This window comes from Vespa velutina, chromosome 16 (genome assembly GCF_912470025.1).
Source record: "Vespa velutina chromosome 16, iVesVel2.1, whole genome shotgun sequence".
Taxonomy (NCBI): Eukaryota; Metazoa; Arthropoda; class Insecta; order Hymenoptera; family Vespidae; genus Vespa; species Vespa velutina.
The window spans coordinates 2,017,122-2,035,000 of record NC_062203.1 but is presented as its reverse complement, the minus strand read 5'-3'; the positions used below and the strand labels follow the sequence as shown (position 1 = coordinate 2,035,000).

The 17,879-nt window shown below is 36.1% G+C and overlaps 1 protein-coding gene across 9 annotated transcripts in view; it reads right to left on the bottom strand.

The window, feature by feature from the left end:
• LOC124954971 (protein RUFY3-like) overlaps window positions 1–17,561 on the bottom strand; it is an 18,584-nt gene extending 1,023 nt beyond the window's left edge. The window contains exons 1-12 of one of the 9 annotated variants that reach the window (XM_047508689.1): window positions 17,333–17,561; window positions 14,807–14,985; window positions 14,634–14,743; window positions 13,950–14,157; window positions 13,615–13,778; window positions 13,368–13,530; window positions 13,180–13,296; window positions 12,923–13,063; window positions 11,435–11,532; window positions 9,104–9,350; window positions 8,543–8,788; window positions 4,280–4,614 (exon numbers count right to left, since the gene is read on the bottom strand). In XM_047508689.1, the coding sequence (XP_047364645.1) occupies window positions 4,474–4,614; window positions 8,543–8,788; window positions 9,104–9,350; window positions 11,435–11,532; window positions 12,923–13,063; window positions 13,180–13,296; window positions 13,368–13,530; window positions 13,615–13,778; window positions 13,950–14,157; window positions 14,634–14,743; window positions 14,807–14,985; window positions 17,333–17,522 (2,004 nt within the window). In that variant the 5' untranslated portion in view covers window positions 17,523–17,561 and the 3' untranslated portion in view covers window positions 4,280–4,473. Of the gene's footprint in view, window positions 1–4,279; window positions 4,615–8,542; window positions 8,789–9,103; window positions 9,351–11,388; window positions 12,454–12,922; window positions 13,064–13,179; window positions 13,297–13,367; window positions 13,531–13,614; window positions 13,779–13,949; window positions 14,158–14,633; window positions 14,744–14,806; window positions 14,986–15,842; window positions 16,699–17,332 lie in introns of those variants that run through there. The other 8 variants (XM_047508684.1, XM_047508687.1, XM_047508686.1 and 5 more) reach the window with 8 other exon arrangements.
• Window positions 17,562–17,879: the final 318 nt, after the last annotated feature.

Below are 17,879 nucleotides of genomic sequence, written 5' to 3'. Positions count from 1 at the left end.
GCCGAATGCCGAATGTACAAATGCAAATTTTTCTTAAATCGAACTTTTTCCAAATTTATCATATCTTCCATTCTTTTCTTTTGTTTTTCTTTTTCCTTTTTTTTTTTCTTTTCGTTCCTTTTTTTTTTTTTTTTTTTTGTTCAATTTATCTTCCCCTTAAATTTTTTTTACCAGTTAATATAATAAATCTAGAAAAAAATCGTTGAGAATAACTAACAAAAAGAATGGTAAAAGGTAAAGGGATCGATAGAATAGAAAGGGATGTTTGAAAACACGACGGAAAACAATCATTTGTTTTCGCTACTTTGTATGACTTGCTACGGCTCGCTGCATCACTGAATGGTCCATTTTTTACGTTATACAGAGAGAAAGAGAGAGTGAAATAGAGAGAAAGAGAGAGAAAGAGAAAGAGATAGAGAGAAAGAGAGAGAGAGAGAAAGAGAGAAAGAGAGGAAAAAGGGAGGAAAAAAGAGTAGAGGTTTGCGTATCCGTGATACATACACGTTCGTATGTCGCGTCGTTGAATGTCGTTCATTTCGCGCTTTTTCATTGTGCTTTGCTAAACTCGGAAGTGGCTACGCATCGTTGATCTTGCTGCGGACTCTACCACTACGCTTTTTACGGTCCATCGTATTACGAAATTATGTTCTTTGCTTTTTCTACCAGCCGTTTTGTGGGAAAAGTCAGATGAAAAAGAAAAAGAGAGAAAAAAAGAAAAAAAGCAAAAAAAGAAAGAAAGAAAAATCGAAAACTTGCGTTACTAATGAATCATACGTTCAAATATTCAAATACTCTTCCTTATCCTTAAGTGTTCGCGTGCTAATTTCTACCTACACCGTTTCTACCTACAATTTCAGATCCGAGTGGCACCCGATGAAATCGCACCTCCGGTCGGATGTTATTACGCGCAACAACCTTCCTTTTATAGCTATTATACGCATGCCATCCCAATCGATTAGATTATTCAAAAGGGAAATCTACATGCTCAACGTTAAACCAGCTATTAACCGGTGGAAAAGCTAGCTAGGAAGGATCCTTATCCTTCATAATTAGACGAAAATCCTTATGTTAAGCAATGGATCTATCTGTATCAGATGTAAACATATAGATACGTATGACTCTTCTTCGTCTAATCTATTATCATTAAAAATCTATAAGTAAGATCGAAAGTAGAATTTTTTAATCATCGACGAGAATCGACGATTCGTTCTATAAAATACTTCGCATCCCCGCACGCGAATCGTTTAAGGGATTTCTCTGTAAAAGGGAGGGAAAACCGTCGCGTGCACTCGCCGGCTTCGTGCAAGGTACACCGAAACTAACTCAACTCACCTATACTAAGTTGAAGAAAGAAGAACGATTCAAGAGAAAGGGAGAGAGAGAGAGAGAGAGAGAGAGAGAGAGAGAGAGAGAGAATATCGTTTGAGATAGGTATAGAGGTAAGAGAAAGAAGGGGTTTCGAAACCGAAGGCAAGGCACCGAGGATCGATTTCAATTTAGCATCCGTTTAAGCGTGCACGTTCGCGGCTAACGAGCTTTCGAAAGTCGTAGATAGCTGACAAGTTGGCCTACGAGCGGTCGCGCGCCCACAACCAACCAAAACAGCTTCGAAACTTATCGCGGTCGGTTCCGTGGCTACTCGTGCAACGCCGAGCAAGATTCCTGCTCGCGCTTACACATTAAACCAAGGAAGCTTGATTCGTCCGTTGTTACGTCCATCAAGTTCTCCCAAGAAATTTCTTATCCTTTAAAAATATTTTTATAACCAAGGAAACGTGACAAATATGTATATATATATATACATATTATAGCATCATATAATCCTTTTATTATCTTCGAGATTGAACTTTTGAATATTTTAATATTTTTATTATTTTCAGAATGAATTTCATGCAACAGGTACGTAAAATGCATAGATGAAAAGGAGAAAATATCTTGAATATATTTATATGTTTCATAAAATAGTTAAGATTTATAAATAAATATTATTATAAGTAAAGAAATGATAAAACTAATACTCATTCATATATCAACTCAATTCAGAAATCAACTCGTTATGATAAAATCATACTCGTTCATAAATCAACTCAACTAACTATAACAAATAGTAAAGAAGTAAGAAATGATAATTATAAAAAATATATGACGCCTGTAGTATTATATTATCTTCCTAATTATAAAATACGTCACGGCATTTATGATTTGTAATTTCTGATTTATGATTTGTGATTTATGATTATAAATTGCACCGTATCATAATTATTATTGTCGTGACATATTATTTTTATTATTATTATTATTATTATTATTATTATTATTATTATTATTATTATTATTATTATTATTATCATCAATATCGATGAAAAAATAAATTTCAGTTTCGTATTGATATTTCATATGACTTAATAACATTAAGTTAAGTCTTAATACCATTTAAAAAAAATTATTATGACTTCCATTTCTTAACAATTTCATCATCTATGAAATAACTGCAATAAATATTGCATTCTCGTTTCTCTCTCATCCTCAAAAAATCTAACAACCTTTATTTGAAACATTTATTTATAAAACTAATGGAATAGGAGATATTTGACGATGTCATTTAAAAAGGATTACACCCTTTAATATATATATATATATATATATATATATATATATAAATAATGATATAAATTCCTCATCCGTAACAACACTTTTTTATGAATCAACCCACATTATCTTTCCGTAAAGGTCTGAAGCGCTCGTAATATCGTGACAAAACGTTTATCATTAAATTTTACCATTAAGGGAGACAAAATGAATTTGCTATATTAAACTTAGGAAAAGTAAGTACGTAACCTTCTAGTATAGTCATCGTTAATGTATTCAAAAGAGAATAAGAATGGCAAGTGAGTTTGGAGGGCAACGTTTTCCAATGGGCCTCCAGAGTTCCTAGTTGAAGTCAATGGAATGGCGTGTGGTTCCCAGTTGGTAGATTAAAGGGAACGCGTGTGAGGAAGGGATTTACGTTCGGTTGCCTAGATTACACATTATGCCTGGCATTTTCTTCGGGTATGGTTTCCTTTCTCCGAGAAATCCATTTTCCTCTTTCTCTCTCTCTCTCTCATACACACACACACACACACACAAATACACACACATACACACATTTCTCATTCAACGTTTGTACTTACCTTCTCAATCGGTTGCTTTCGTATCCACATAGACCGTGAAGTTAATCCTTTCATGGAGAACGAAGGTATTCACAATTCGATTGGATATCGACTTACGGTCATCGTTGATGGTTCTGACGGTATACCAAGTAGGAGAGATTCGATTCTATTTAAATCCGACACTCGTTTCGCCCTAAAGTATATTACTGAAAAGAAATGTTTTATAAAAGGGATGATCGTTAACTCGAATCAGTTCGTCTTCTCATATAGACAGATTTGTTTTTATGAAAACAGTGTACTTTATTTGCGTATAATATCTTTTATCGTAAAGGCTACAAAACGTTTTAAAAAATATTGTTGTACAGGCACGAATGCGTTGCAAAGCCGCGAGACGCATACTAGCTCCGCAATTTTCGGGATTTCCATTGAGTATCAGAATCGTATCGAGCACGAACATAAACAACGTGTCCAAAGTCCAGTGGGGCCCAATGTAAATAACGGACGAGCAAGTGCAAAAATATCGAGTGGATATCGAATATAGTATAACGTAAAAACAAAGAGAGAAGATACGCGGGGTTACGCGTGGTGGTGGGGGGGGGGGGGGAGGGGGTTGAGTGAGGTAGAGAGGACGGAGGGGAGAAAGTAGGGGTTGCGTCAGGGACGGGAGAGGTGGAAGGAGGTGGAGAAAGCTATAGGAAAAACGTGGAACGCAAGAGACGAGTTTCGAAACGCAGCCACGCGTGCAAGCCGGGATCGTTTTGAAATCATAAGCGAAATTGTGCGATGGGCTTGAACGAAATTTCCTCTCCCGTTTCCTCTCTCTAATATACTTTTCGATCCGAATGAAAAAAATAGAAAGGAAAAAAGAAAAAAAAACGAGAGAGAAAGAGAGAGAGAGAGAGAGAGAGAGAGAGAGAGAGAAAACAGAGAAAAAATATTTCACAGAAAAAGACGAGAGAGAGAGAGATATTGAGAGATTCAGTTTGGTACGTATGTAAATGAAAATTGTACAAAATTCGTTATTCCCGTTTCCCGGTTAGAAAAATATTATATAATACGAAAAAATTTCAAGAGAAAAACTAAATTCTAAAAAATATAAAGAAGCAAATTTCAAACTTCTTTTTTTGTCCGTCAAAACGCGTGCAAATAATAGATAATGAACGGGAGAGGTTAGACGTCGTTCTCCATCAGAGATCCCATTCCTCCTCTCATATATCTCCTTCCGGTTTCCTTTCTTCGTTTTCCTTTTTTTTTTTTTTTTGTAGATCCTTCCTCTTCCATATTACTCCTCATGAGATAATCACACATGAGGAGGTACGCGTTAAAGCATTACCGAATATCGGCCAACTAGTAAAACGTAACACTCGTCGCAAACTCGTACTTGCTTAGAGTTTTCAGTCAGGGACATCGTGTTGTCGCTACAGCTCTTGCAAAATATATTTCCACAGTTACGGCAGTGGTGCTGGAACGATATAAAGAAAAAAAAAATAATTTCGTTAAAAGAAGAAAGAAGAAGAAGAAGAAAAACAAAAAATAATGAAAGAAAGGAAGAAAGAAAGAATAAACGACAAATTGGAACATTTGATCAAATAAGACTAAGAATTTTTAATAATATAAGGATAGGAAAGTTTCTTATCGAAAGAAAAAAAAAATATATATATATATATATATATATATATATATATATATATATATATATGAATGTGTTCACCCGATTGGCTCCTTTTTCGTGAAAGCTTCTTTCGACATGAACGTTTTTCGTAAGAGAGGGTTTGTCGACTACGATTATAAAAACACGATTTTATGAGAAGTACGCGTTTCTTCGTCTCATCGTTTCACGTAAAAGAACTGAACTCTCTTCGCTTTTCCACCTATCGGATCTCTTTATTTTCGAACCATTACCGACCGTCTATTATAATAATGTGAATTTCGTCGACCGAAAGGGAAAGGAACAAGAGAGAGAGAAAGAGATAGATAGATAGATAGATAAATAGAGAAAGAGAGAGAGAGAGAGAGAAAGAGAGAGAGAGAGAGAGAGAGAGAGAGAAAAGAGAAATGAGAGAAGATGAGCGAGAAGGTGAAGAAGACTCAGGGGTAAGCCCAACTAAATTTTACATCTAAATTGAATCCAAGCTAAGTAAGACGACGAATGAAGCCAATGGCTTCGACGTGCGCGGTCGAAGTTAGCAGTTATTACCGGAAAGTAAGACGGCGAATAATATCGTCTCGATAACCGATTTCCTCAACGAACTTAATTATTGAACCGTCCCATCAGCATGACTTACGACCTAAACGCAGTAGATTGGTGCCTGCAACTTCCTACCGGCATACTCTAACGCGAATCACCCCTTCTCACACCTTATCTTTTAACGGAGATAGATACCTACTTATAGATACTTTCCAAGAAGAATAAATCAGTCTCTACGAGATCAGATCCAAAAGATACTGTCGACCAAATGATGGACCGTTGGCGATCCGTAAGCTTTCGCAGTGAATTTTCTCAGTTGGCCTGCTCTGTGTATTCATGCGGCAAAACCCAGTTAAGAAAATGAGATACAACAGGGACATTGTTTTGAAAGAAAATTTAATTGAAGAAAAAAAAAAAAAAGAAAAGGAAAAAAAGACGAAAAAAAATAAAAAGAAAAATAGATAAAAGGGAAAAGGTAGATCGAAAACGAATATATATATATATATATATATATATATATATATATATATATATATACATATATTGAAAATCGTTCATAGATCATACTCGTTCGTGTATTTCGAATTGAAACATCGTTTTCTTCTGAATAAGATAACATTTCGTGCATTACGTCGAAACTTTCGATCAAGTTGATGCATGTATTTCGTGATGCATAAAAGAAATATGAGAGAATGTAACTGTATCCATGTGAATCGGGCCGATACAGTTACGTATTATATTTTAGCACAGAGCATATATTGGGAAAAATAATAACGGTAGCTTTCATTATCGAGAAGATCGGAAGAATCATCGATATCGAAATTGCTGATAGAATCGATGGGAATGCTGACGGATCGTTTCTTCATGGGAATAAATGTGAGCGGAACGCGTTGACTGCGTTGATTGAAGAGAACGGAGATTAGAAAATTTTCCTGATATATACGAGCGTTTCCACGCTTGAAGAAAAATGTTTTTGATCGTCGGTACGAAGGTATGATTTTTGCAGTGGACGATCCGTACAAAATTTTTGATTATGAACCGATTTCATATCATGAAAGAAGAAAGAGAGAGAATAAAATATTACCACCATAGAGGAATAATTTGTCCGTATGAATAAGATCACAAAGTTCGCAGTATTGCGAGAATTCCGGAAGGGGAGAGAAGGGCCAACGCGGGTTCAAGTAAAAGCAACGTACCGGATAGAAAGGAGGGTGGACGTGAGGGTGGGTCATTATTTTGCATGCCTTTGCATGTACAAATACACGAGCTTACGTCTACCGTACTTTTTCTTCGAACTTCCTAAAAAGGAATTACACCTACAGTGTGAGAAGAAGAGAGAGAGAAAGAGAGAGAGAGAGAGAGAGAGAGAGAGAGAGAAAGAGAGAGGATGTAAACGTAGAAGGTGGCAACTTTCACCCCTCCTCTTCTCGATGCTCGCGAACGTAAACACGGCCCTTAAGGTAAGGTTTGCCTTATGGTACGATTTCATCTGGACGAACCTTGTCCACGGCTTGCATGGTCTATATTAAACAGTATGGTAATACATCCACGCCGCGAAAAATGAGTAACAAGGATGCCTTGAGTACCTAGAGCCTTGTTATTATGCAATAACTTACCGAGCCTTCCCTTTCCTACCAACCTACGGGCCCGTTTTACCTTTCTCTCTCTCTCTCTCTCTCTCTCTCTCTCTCTCTCTCTCTCTCTCTCTCTCTCTCTCATGCACAACATCGTCGTCCAACAGTATCCTTCCTAGTGCAAGCGTCTCCTTTTCTTACCTTAGTAAAACAAAGAGAGAATACAGTCTAAATGTATTTTCACGGAACGGCGCAACGTCTCTATCGCATCCGCGACTGAATATGCATGCACAACCTGCATGCATGACATGTAATCATGAATATAAATCGGGTGATGGTGCAATAATGTAATTGGACGTTCTCGTTCTTCGAAGGAATGAATCGTTTGCGCTAAGGACACGCTTGCTCGAAGCTATTTTTATTTAAGGGGAACACCATAGTCGAAGAATCATCTTTCATATTTTGTCTCTCTCTCTCTCTCTTTCTCTCTCTCTCTCTCTCTTTCTCTTTTACTCTTTCTCCTTCTCTTTCTCTTTCTCTTCCGTTGAAACGTCGGAAATGCGTGAACGAAGAATAAAAATAAAATCAACGATAGCTAATCGGATTTCTTTTTGTACCATGTGAAGGCTAAAGAATACTGCTCACGATTAGCACTGAGTGTCGAGAAGCTCGCCGTTACAGTAAATCGTGTCTATCGTGCACGTCCACGAAATTTCGATAAGGTACTGGCGCGTATAAATTTCAGCGCGGAATTTATCCGTATGACGAATGCTTGCTTCATTCCCTCTCTCTCTCTCTCTCTCTCTCTCTCTCTCTCTTTCTCTTTCTCTCTCTTACTTTCGTTCTCTTTCGCTTTAGTTCGACTCTTCTCGTTTCTTCTTCTCCCTCTCTCTCTCTCTCTCTCTTCTTCTTCTCTTTCTTAGACTCCGTCCTAACACCCTCCTTACCCTCCTTACCACTATTCCTTATCGATGCACGCAACCGCACTTCGGAACGATCAGATCTCACGGTGAATACTTTAAGTGCTTATACCGTGCCAGCGCGTTATTCGTGTTAAGAAGAAAAAGTATCCTACGATAGAAGAGGGAGAAACGACGAGAGACGGCGTTAGAGGCGAAAGAAGAAAAAAAAAATATTTCAGCACTTTCGCCAATGTAAAAATGATAAGAATGTTCTCTCTTTCTCTCTCTCTCTGTATAATGCCATCATAAAGACAATGAAAGGATTATTCCCTCCTAGCCAAATCAAACGATTCCAACTCCGTACTTTGATAATAATCATCCTGGAAACGAGATGATTAGCATAATCGATCTGACAACGTCTAAGTGGAATGTTGTTACACGAGTAACAGCACTTCTCTCTCTCTCTCTCTCTCTCTCTCTCTCTCTCTCGAAGATCATAGGATGTGAAGCATCTGGTAGTTGTTTACAAGACCGTAGATAGAGTTTTGACAATGAAGGAGTAATTTCTAACTCGACAGGGGATAATTGAACAATTAAGGAAGGTGTCTCGTATTCTATGTCGATTCGATGGAAGACCCGTTTCAGAGAAATCGGCAAAGACTTATCAAGTAAAAGGGAAGAATGGGATAGGTAGTTGATCTAGGGGTAATTAAAAAGTTTGATTACCTTACGACGAGTGATGTTGAACTCACGGTTACAACCCTTGCAATGGGTGACCTGTCGATCGTCCGCCCACGCAGTCCCGCCGCCATCTTGCTGCGACTGTCGTTGAGCATTGTCAGCAGCCTCACGTAATTCGACCGTCGCCAGTTTCGCTGCGCTCAACTGCACCCCAAGTTCCTCCAGAGTTCTTTCCTGTTCCGAGCAGATCTCCTTTAACGCATAATACTCCTCCTGCAGCGTTACGTATCTCTGAAATAGACGATTGCATTTCCTTTTTTTTTTTCTTTCTTTTTTTATTCGTTATTTCCTCATTTTTTTGTTTTGTTTTCTTTTTCTTTTTTTTCTCTCTCTCTCTCTCTCTTCCGTTTCTTTTATCGTTCGAAAAGGATCCCCCTTAAAGTATAATATTTTAAACATAGCTTAAAAGAAACAAAAAATACATTAAAGTTTCCTTAAGTTTGCTGAAAACTTTATTACGGGATTATTAGAGAATAGAAAAAGAAAAAGGGGAAAAGAAAAAACAAAGAAAAAATAAAAGAAAAATAAAAAATAAATATTTCGTACTTCTGACATTTGCTTCAGTTGATCGTTTTCTTGGCGTAACTGAGAAATCCTTTCTGCATTGGAGATCGATGATTCCTGTAGGGACGTTCTCCATTCTCGTTCCATATGTAGTTCCCTCTCAATGTCCTTAGCTCGGGCTGTCCTCTCGGCTGCCTCGGCAGCTAGGACCTTAGCCTTCTCCTCGGTCCTTGCTCTAACTCCGTCCAATTCCTTGCGCCTAATTAAGTCACATCGCTCGACCTTAATTCTTAAAAGCATTGGCTCTTTTTAACGGAACAAGTAACGTAACTTAACGTAATTATGTCGACGATGAATACGCGTAATGATCCTAAATGTAATTGTGATGAATGAGCGTGGACGAAAAGTGAAAGTAATTTAGCCCGGGGGCCGATAAAGGAGAAAATCTTTCTCCGCCTTTTAAAAAAAAAAAAAAAAAAAGGAAGAGAGAAAAAAAAAAAAGAAAAAAAAATAGAACAAAAAAATTGTATTTATGGAACTGTTTTGCGACTCGTTAATTACCACGATATTAATTACTCTCGTATATTTTCATGAAAATTCATTTAAACTATTACACCGAGAAAGAGAGAGAGAGAGAGAGAGAGAGAGAGATTCGAATACGAAGTTGCATCGATTTTCAAGGATTTTCTTCAACTTGTGCGTTTAATTGGTTACGATCTAAGACAATGGGAACACTAAAACTAGTTAAGTCTTACTAATCGCTCTCTGCATATCGGTGGGAACCATTGAAAGAAGTCGAATTAACGTGACAGAATAGAGAGAAAGCCTTTAGGATACTCGATTTGATTCTGTAATCTTGTTATTTCAATAATTTTAATAATATTATTTCAAAGATTGAATGTATAATAATAAGAGGAAAATTTTGAAATCTTCCATTTAAAGTTATTCACTCGAACTCATACACTCACTCACTCACTCTCTCTCTCTCTCTCTCTCTCTCTCTCTCTCTCTCTCTTTTTTTTTTCTCTTTCATTCACTTTTATTTAATTATTCAAAAGGACGTATTGTTCCAAAAGCGACATGGGAAGTCCAAACGTTTTGTTCAATAATACGCAATTGAAATCATACCGTGGAAATAAAATCCATCGGCTTAATGTCGGACTTCGATTTTCTCTCTACTTTTTCTCTATAGTTACTAATATTTAATATACTGGACTTACCTTCTATTAACGTGGTACAAACGATCCCCGTATCTCGTAATAAATGAAAAATTTTAATAACAAAGAAAATATAAAAAACAGTTTGATCGACTATAAGGATTAACAAACTTCATAATCGTTTTATTTGATGATTTTATTGTTTGTAGCAATTAGTACAAGCATGCTTAGTGTCTCGGTGCAAATCGTGACAACCACATAGCTCAATGCTTATACAATAAATGGTATTTCCGATTAAATTGATCATCGAGAATATTTCATTCGAACGATACGATGCAATTTCGATGATATTCAATGTCAATACGTTCGAGCAAACGAACGATACGATGTTTTTATTGCTCGATCGATAAGATAATATTTACGAAAAGAAGAACGATCGCAAATTCAGTTCCTTAAATACAAAAACATTTTCTTTCGAACGAAGGAAAAATAATGAATGATGAGAAATACAATTAGTTTATGTAGAACTATATTTTACTATGATCTCGGCAGAAATCGCCTAATTGAGTATAAATCTACTTGATTATTGCGAAAGACATTATCATATAATATATATATATATATATATATATATATATATATATATATATATATATGTATATGTATATATATATATATATATATATATATATATTTATATATCGTATATTTTGATAATCCTAATTATATGTTATATACCGAGGTAAGTCTTATCGAGTAGCCATTAGTGAAGGTTTGCCAATATCCCCATCACGAGATTTCAATGCGTAGCATCATCTTTTCAGCTACGTATCCTATTTCTTTTGAATCGATTTTTCAATGGTACTTCTACATAAAAAATAAATACTCGATAGTCATATAGCTGTTCAATGAATCACAAATGCACGATCGTCGTACGTGATCAGATAGAAATTGGCCGTTCGATAAAGCGACAGATTAATAACAAATTTAATATATAAATCATTAGATATTTAAATTTTGTCTATCGCAATTATTTGATTAATAAATAAATGAAAATATTTTTTTTTATAGGTATATAATTACGAAATAGATATTAACGGATCAAATATAAAAACAATCGATTGGATATTGATGAAACAATAGAAATTCATATTGTAATGATCGAATAAACGCAATATATACAATCTTAACAATAATGAAAGACAAACAAACGTACTGTTCATCCAGTTTCTGGAATGTCTCAGTCATCGACACTGTCTTAGCCTCCAGTTTTTTGATCAGTTCTGTCTTATGATTAAGAGAAGCTTCGCATTCCTGAAATAAATTCTTCTTCAGTATAAGAGAGAAAAAAAGAAACGAGTTCTTCGAGATCGAAATAAATACGAAATCCGATGGAATCAGAAAAAGAAGAAAATTAGAAATCGAATAGCCGCGTACTTGTATTTCTTCTTGAGAAATATTAGATAATAGAGGGACTCGCAGAAAACTATTCTCGGGATTATTGTCCTGTATAATCCTGCGCCTGTATAGAGATAAAACGTTTTATGGTTGTAGATTTTCCTCTCAATTTCGGCGCATATTATCTCGAAGAGATATGAACTATTCGAATCGATGCTCGCGATCGAACGTCGAGCGAAGAGATATGATATAATCGATGAAACGCGCGAATACAACGTGTAAAAAGGAGCGCATATAGGAAAGCGACATTTCGCGCGATAAGCGAGAAGGTCGAAATTGCGATGAAATTGCGATGAAATTGCGATGAAATTGGCGATGTAGTATCGCTTATTACGTCGTGTAGAAAAAAGAGATTTCTAACAAGTAGACTCGCTAAGAGAATTGACCAAACGAAGAATGTCTTCATTCTTTAACGGGCTTTTTTTCGTTAATAACATTCGTAGAGACAACGTCGTCGTTGGATTTGCTCCTTTTAGATTTTTCACACGATTCTTTCGCCCGTTTATTATCGATGTTACGTTGCTGATGATCGCCTGACGTTCGATCGGCCCCAACATTTTCCGTTCCAAATGCCGAACCTCTCGGCGAGGTCGGACTGTTTTTGTTTAGAATCGACTTCGATGCGTTACACGGCGTTGTCGGACTCCGAACATTTTCTCCATCCTTCATCAGGTGATTGTACTTCTCGAGATTATTCAGAATCTTGCCGATCTGATTGGTCTTGGCGTGAAGCCGGCTCACCATCTCGCCCTTCTGCGTCAGCTCGTGCTCGCACTCCTACAAGGGAAACACATCCAGAAACAGAGAATAGAGAGACGCCTAGTCTTACGCTTTGAACGAACGAAAAGAAACAAAAGAAGACCTAAGTGCCGCGAGTATTCGGGCTTGCCCCTCGTAGGACTCCCTGTACCTGATAAAATCTGAAACGTGAGTTAAAAAAAGGAGATTAGACTGCCGAGAGGTTCCGTTCGAGGGCCTAACCTTAACTAACATTCCACTTTCTACTTATCCATTGCCAAGTAGTACGTATTCCGTATAAACAAATCAAAAGAAAATCTCGTTTATGATAATAAACGTAAATATAAACTAATTGTTCCTCTACGAACGCGTGTTATTGTAAAAAATTTATTATTAGTCATATGTTTTCTTAGATTCATCCTAAGATCAATTGGTTTTGTTAATGAAACATTTCAAGAAATTGTACGATTAAACTTTGCTTATCAGGAAAAAAAACGATTCGAATCACCTGTAATTTTTTGTACATCTCCAAATTGATCAGCTTGATGTCGTCGAGTTGTTGCCTAAGCGATATTATGGTGTCCTGCTTCTCGTGGATGTCTTTCTCTAACAATTTCATCGCCACCTCCATCTCCGACTTCATGCTTATCTATTTCGAGATCGTTCATTTTATTGAAGAGTATAATCTCAACGAATAATTTTTATTCCGATTGGATTAAAAAAAAAAAAAAGAAAAAAAAGAAAAAAAGAAACAACAACGCGGACCTGTAATTGCAATTCCTTCTCTGTGTCCTGTCGTAATTTCTTCTCTGATTCGAGTCTACTTCTAAGCTCTTCGATTTCCGTCGTAGTTTCAGTTATTTTAATAGGAGCCTTGCCATTCTAAAAGAAAAATATACCAAATAACGTCTAATCGCAAAATTACACGTTCATCTACCGATTAAGAAGAATACCTCATTAGGATCCTTGATTTCTATCCCTAATTCTTTTTTAAGCTGTCTGTTTTCCTCTTGAAGCGATAGAAAATTATTCTTTGCAATAGACAGATCTTCTTTCATTAAAGCATTCGTCGTAGTTAAAGTTTCAAGTTTGGCTTGAAGATTTGTCACAGTGGCGCTAAAAATGTCATTTTTATTCGTAACCGATCGTTTCATTCGAATAATCATTAAGGGAATCGTTAATTATCGATAATGGATTTACTTCAAGTGCCGATTTAATTCCTCGATATAATTCTTTTGATCAAGAACAGTCGTCATGTTGTCATTTTCAAGCTCGTCGTCAGGTGATTCCCCAGGTATATGATTGCTATTGCGCAAATATAACGAAAAATCGATCACACCTTGTTGACAATCGAGATCTTCTTCCTATCGCGAGATAGATATAGAGTTCGATATATTAATTTGATTTCAATGATTTCTGTTGTATTGTTTTTATGTTTGTTTGTTTGTTTGTTTGTTTGTTTGCTTGTTTGTTTGTTTGCTTGTTTGTTTGTATATATATATATATATATGTTTGTTCGTTTTCTATGAACTGACCTTTACGCAGAAATTGCAATCGATCACATTCAAACCCACCAACAAACCCATTACCACGATAGCCTCTTCGCTCATCATAAGAGCATCTGGCTCAAAATATTCAGACAAAATGTCGTCCTTATGATCGATCAAAATCTTTAGGTAGTCTGCTAACTTCTTTTGCATGAGTGCCATACGAAGCCAGGCACGCGCCCGACCCATGGCAGTTCTGAAAATAATGATGCTCTGAAAAATGATCGAACCGGACAAATAGGAATATGCAATGATTCAAAAACAGAAAAGAACAATATTATCTTAATTCATTTTAAAACGTAAGTCGTAATCAATTAGATTTTAGCAAATCAATTAGAAATGTTTAATATCAAAAATCTTTTAAAGTAAATAAAAAATATGTTGATTAGTAATTTATTTAGATTTTCTTCTTTCTTTTTTCGATATTTATGTTATATTTTAAAATTGAAACTCTTTCTTCAAATTCATATCTTGGCAAGATAATTGTCGGCAAGATAATACATCATTTATATTATAAATTAAGGAGTTATAACTTAAATAATTGATATTATTCAAATAAACGATTAACGAAACAATTTCATTTTTGGTATCAATGCATATTCCCATTAAAAGATAACGCGAATATTCGAGAAAATGATAAAAAAGAAAAAGAAAGTATGAAACGCGTGGTACCTAACCGTCGGCAAATCGCGAATACTTGATGTAATATCTTGCGCTTCAGGGCAGTATTTCTCCACCAGCTGAAGGATGTCCCAAAGCTCCTTCTTGGGTCCAAGTAAACCCTGCAATCGAAGTTGAATCGTCGTTAATTGATCGATACGATCACTTCGATCTTACTCCTTTACCTTCTTCGGTCGTAAACCGTGCCTGAGTACATGCTCGAGAACGATGAAAAAATGTTGCAGAGGCATATGATCCGAATCGAGCATGCGGCCATATTTTAAAGAAGTTTCGATGAGCTCTTTCACAATCAACTTTGAAATATTTACGAGATTACTCCTTTCGATGATCACCGGGTCTCGTGCTGCAAAAATATTCCTTCCATTTTCATCTTTCATTATTTTCAATGTTCAAAGTTCTTTATCTCCCCTTTTATCTCTCTCTCTCTCTCTCTCTCTCTCTCTCTCTCCCCCTTTCTCTCTCTCTCTCTCTCTCTCTCTCTCTCTCTCTCTCTTGTATTCGTTCGTGTAATTTTAAATTTGCCAATTATGATTCGACTTATATTATGAAAAGCACAAAGCTTTAGGCGCAAAAGCATACGTGAATAGATATAGTTTCTTTGTTTTTCTTATTTTTTTTTTTTTTTTTTTTTTTTTTTTGAAAAAGATAAATAAGAATCGTGATTGATTCGAGTTGGTTGAAAAAAAGCACGATAGTAATTCATGCAAAATGCGGAAAGACGTGCAAGCGGAATAGTACAATCGTTGATGTAAATAGAGTGTTCGCGTGACTCGGGCTTGATGGTATAGACAATATCGTGAAAACGAGACCGTATTAAAAGTATGAAGCATGTAAAAACATACGAAATCGATAGAAAGACTCGTGGCCACGTGGTGAATCATATTTTAGATATCTTCCCGTAAGATCTTTCGTCAAAAAAAAAAAAAAAGAAAAAAAAAAAAGAAAAAAGCATTTAAGGAAAAAAAAAAAACAAGAAAAAAGGAAAGAAAGAAAATGAATTCGCTGTCAGCTTCGAATATAAGGAAAATTTCAAAATTTTAATGATGGATATTTAATGACGAACACCGTTAAAAAGAAATGCGTTAATGGATTGATGTGAAATATAATAAGGAATAAGTATGATGGAATAAATATGGTGGAGGGCGAAAAGGATGCTGAAAGAGGAAAAGATAGAAGAAGAAGAAGCAGAAGAGTACAGACACAAGCTTGAGACGTGACGCAATGGCGGCGGTGGACTTGGCGGTAATGCATCGCGAAAATCCCGCTGCTCGGGTAACAGCTGTTGCCGATGACGATGAGGATCAATACCACTAAGAGGTAACGGTGGCGAAGGCGAACGTTGTATCGAGTCTTGTAATGAAAACTCAACGTCCTGAAGTTCCTTTAAACAGAGCCACTCGCCATCAACGGACACGCGAAAATTGCAAAGGTAAATCGTGTCCTGGGCACCGGCCATGTCCTCTTCGAGCATGACCCCGCCGTGATGAAGACCACCGTGATCGACCGGAGGTCGCGTTTTCAAGCCGCTCTGGGGTTCTTGCCGCATAGAAGATCCTTCCAGAAAAACACAATGTCTTTTCTCTTTCTCTTTTCTCACCTATGACCTCGAGACTTTATCGATCGAATACAATCAACTTGATATTACGAACTCGTTCCGCAATGCAGACAGATTAATTCTTCTTTTCTCTTCTAATCCTTAATCCTTCCTCAATATTATTCTTCAGATGTCTCTCAAATCGTATCCCACTTTAGGATAAATACTAGGATGATCTTTTAATATATCTTGTTTATTCAAACAAATGTTTCACCACCCATTGAAACATCTTTGCGAATTATAAAAAATATTTCGTTGATTAATATCCGAAAATATCGCAATAACATCGTAATTGCGTTTCTCGTACGTTTTAAAACTTCAACGTTTAGTTTTATTAAATCGTATTATTCCCAAAATATTACGTCTAAAGTACCGTCGAATGCTTGATGATACACGTTACGTCGACGTTGGAACATTTCACGATGAAAATGGCGTATTCGCCGGCGCAAAGGAATTATTGATTTTCCCGCCGATGTTACCTCCACCTAAGATAATCGATAGTTACGATAGCGATCCTAACGACATCTCTCGACGAATCTCACTTATTACATAACGATGAATAATCCAACATGTCGGTAAGACATCAACGCGAGGTCAAAATTAATCTTGTCAAACTTATCGCAAATTTGACGATAAGAATAGATAAAAACCATGTCAAATTTCCACCCACATACACATATATGCACACACACACACACACACACACATATATATATTTATATAAATATATGTATTATCAACATCAGTTTCAGCATTATATCTATATCGTTAATATTGCACAAATTAATGAGTACTCTATTTGGATTGAAAAAAAAAAAGAGAGAGAAACGCACTCTTTCTAAAAATCGTGTAACTTTTTTTTTTCTTTTTTCTTTTTTTTTTTTTTTTTATACTTGACAAAAATAATAAGAAAAATCATTGAAATGTTTAGCGTCGCGTAATCTGATTAGTTACTCGATATAAACGCGCGGAATTTTGAATGTATATTTAAAAAATCCCGCCAAAATTGCCCAATTATGGGCAGCGCATGAGCCAGAAGAAAAAAAAGATAGCGCTCGTGTCGTTCGACTCTGTTTGGTATGTTGTTTGTACTTACGTCTCGGCGACCACCAGGCGTCCAATTTTTTAGGTCTCGATACCACCAAATCCGGCCATTTATCTTCTCGTATGGAATAACTCGAGGGTGAACGCGAAACGATTTTTTCATTTTCATCAGACACTAAACTACCGGTCAACGATTTCTCGGACGGAGATATTGGCAAACCTTCGCTGCTCTCCGCGGCCATGTTTACTACGTAGCCACTGTCCCGGCACGAACGCGCGCACGCCCAACGATTTCATAACTTGTATTCGTATGTGCTTTCATATATATATATATATATATGTATGTGTAGGTGTGTGTGTGTATAGGAACGCCTGTATGTATATTATCAGCGTTACACTAAGGCTGATTCGTTTCAATCACGTTTCCATTTCCTATTTTCATATCAATAATTTTTTTACATGAAGTTTCTCCTGCATCCCATTCGATCGGATCTTTTCGAAGATATACATTCCATTTTAGATAACAAAATAAATATTGAAAGGATAATATTTTCTTTCTCTTTTTTTTCTTTTTTTTCTTTTTTTTTTTTTTTATCTTT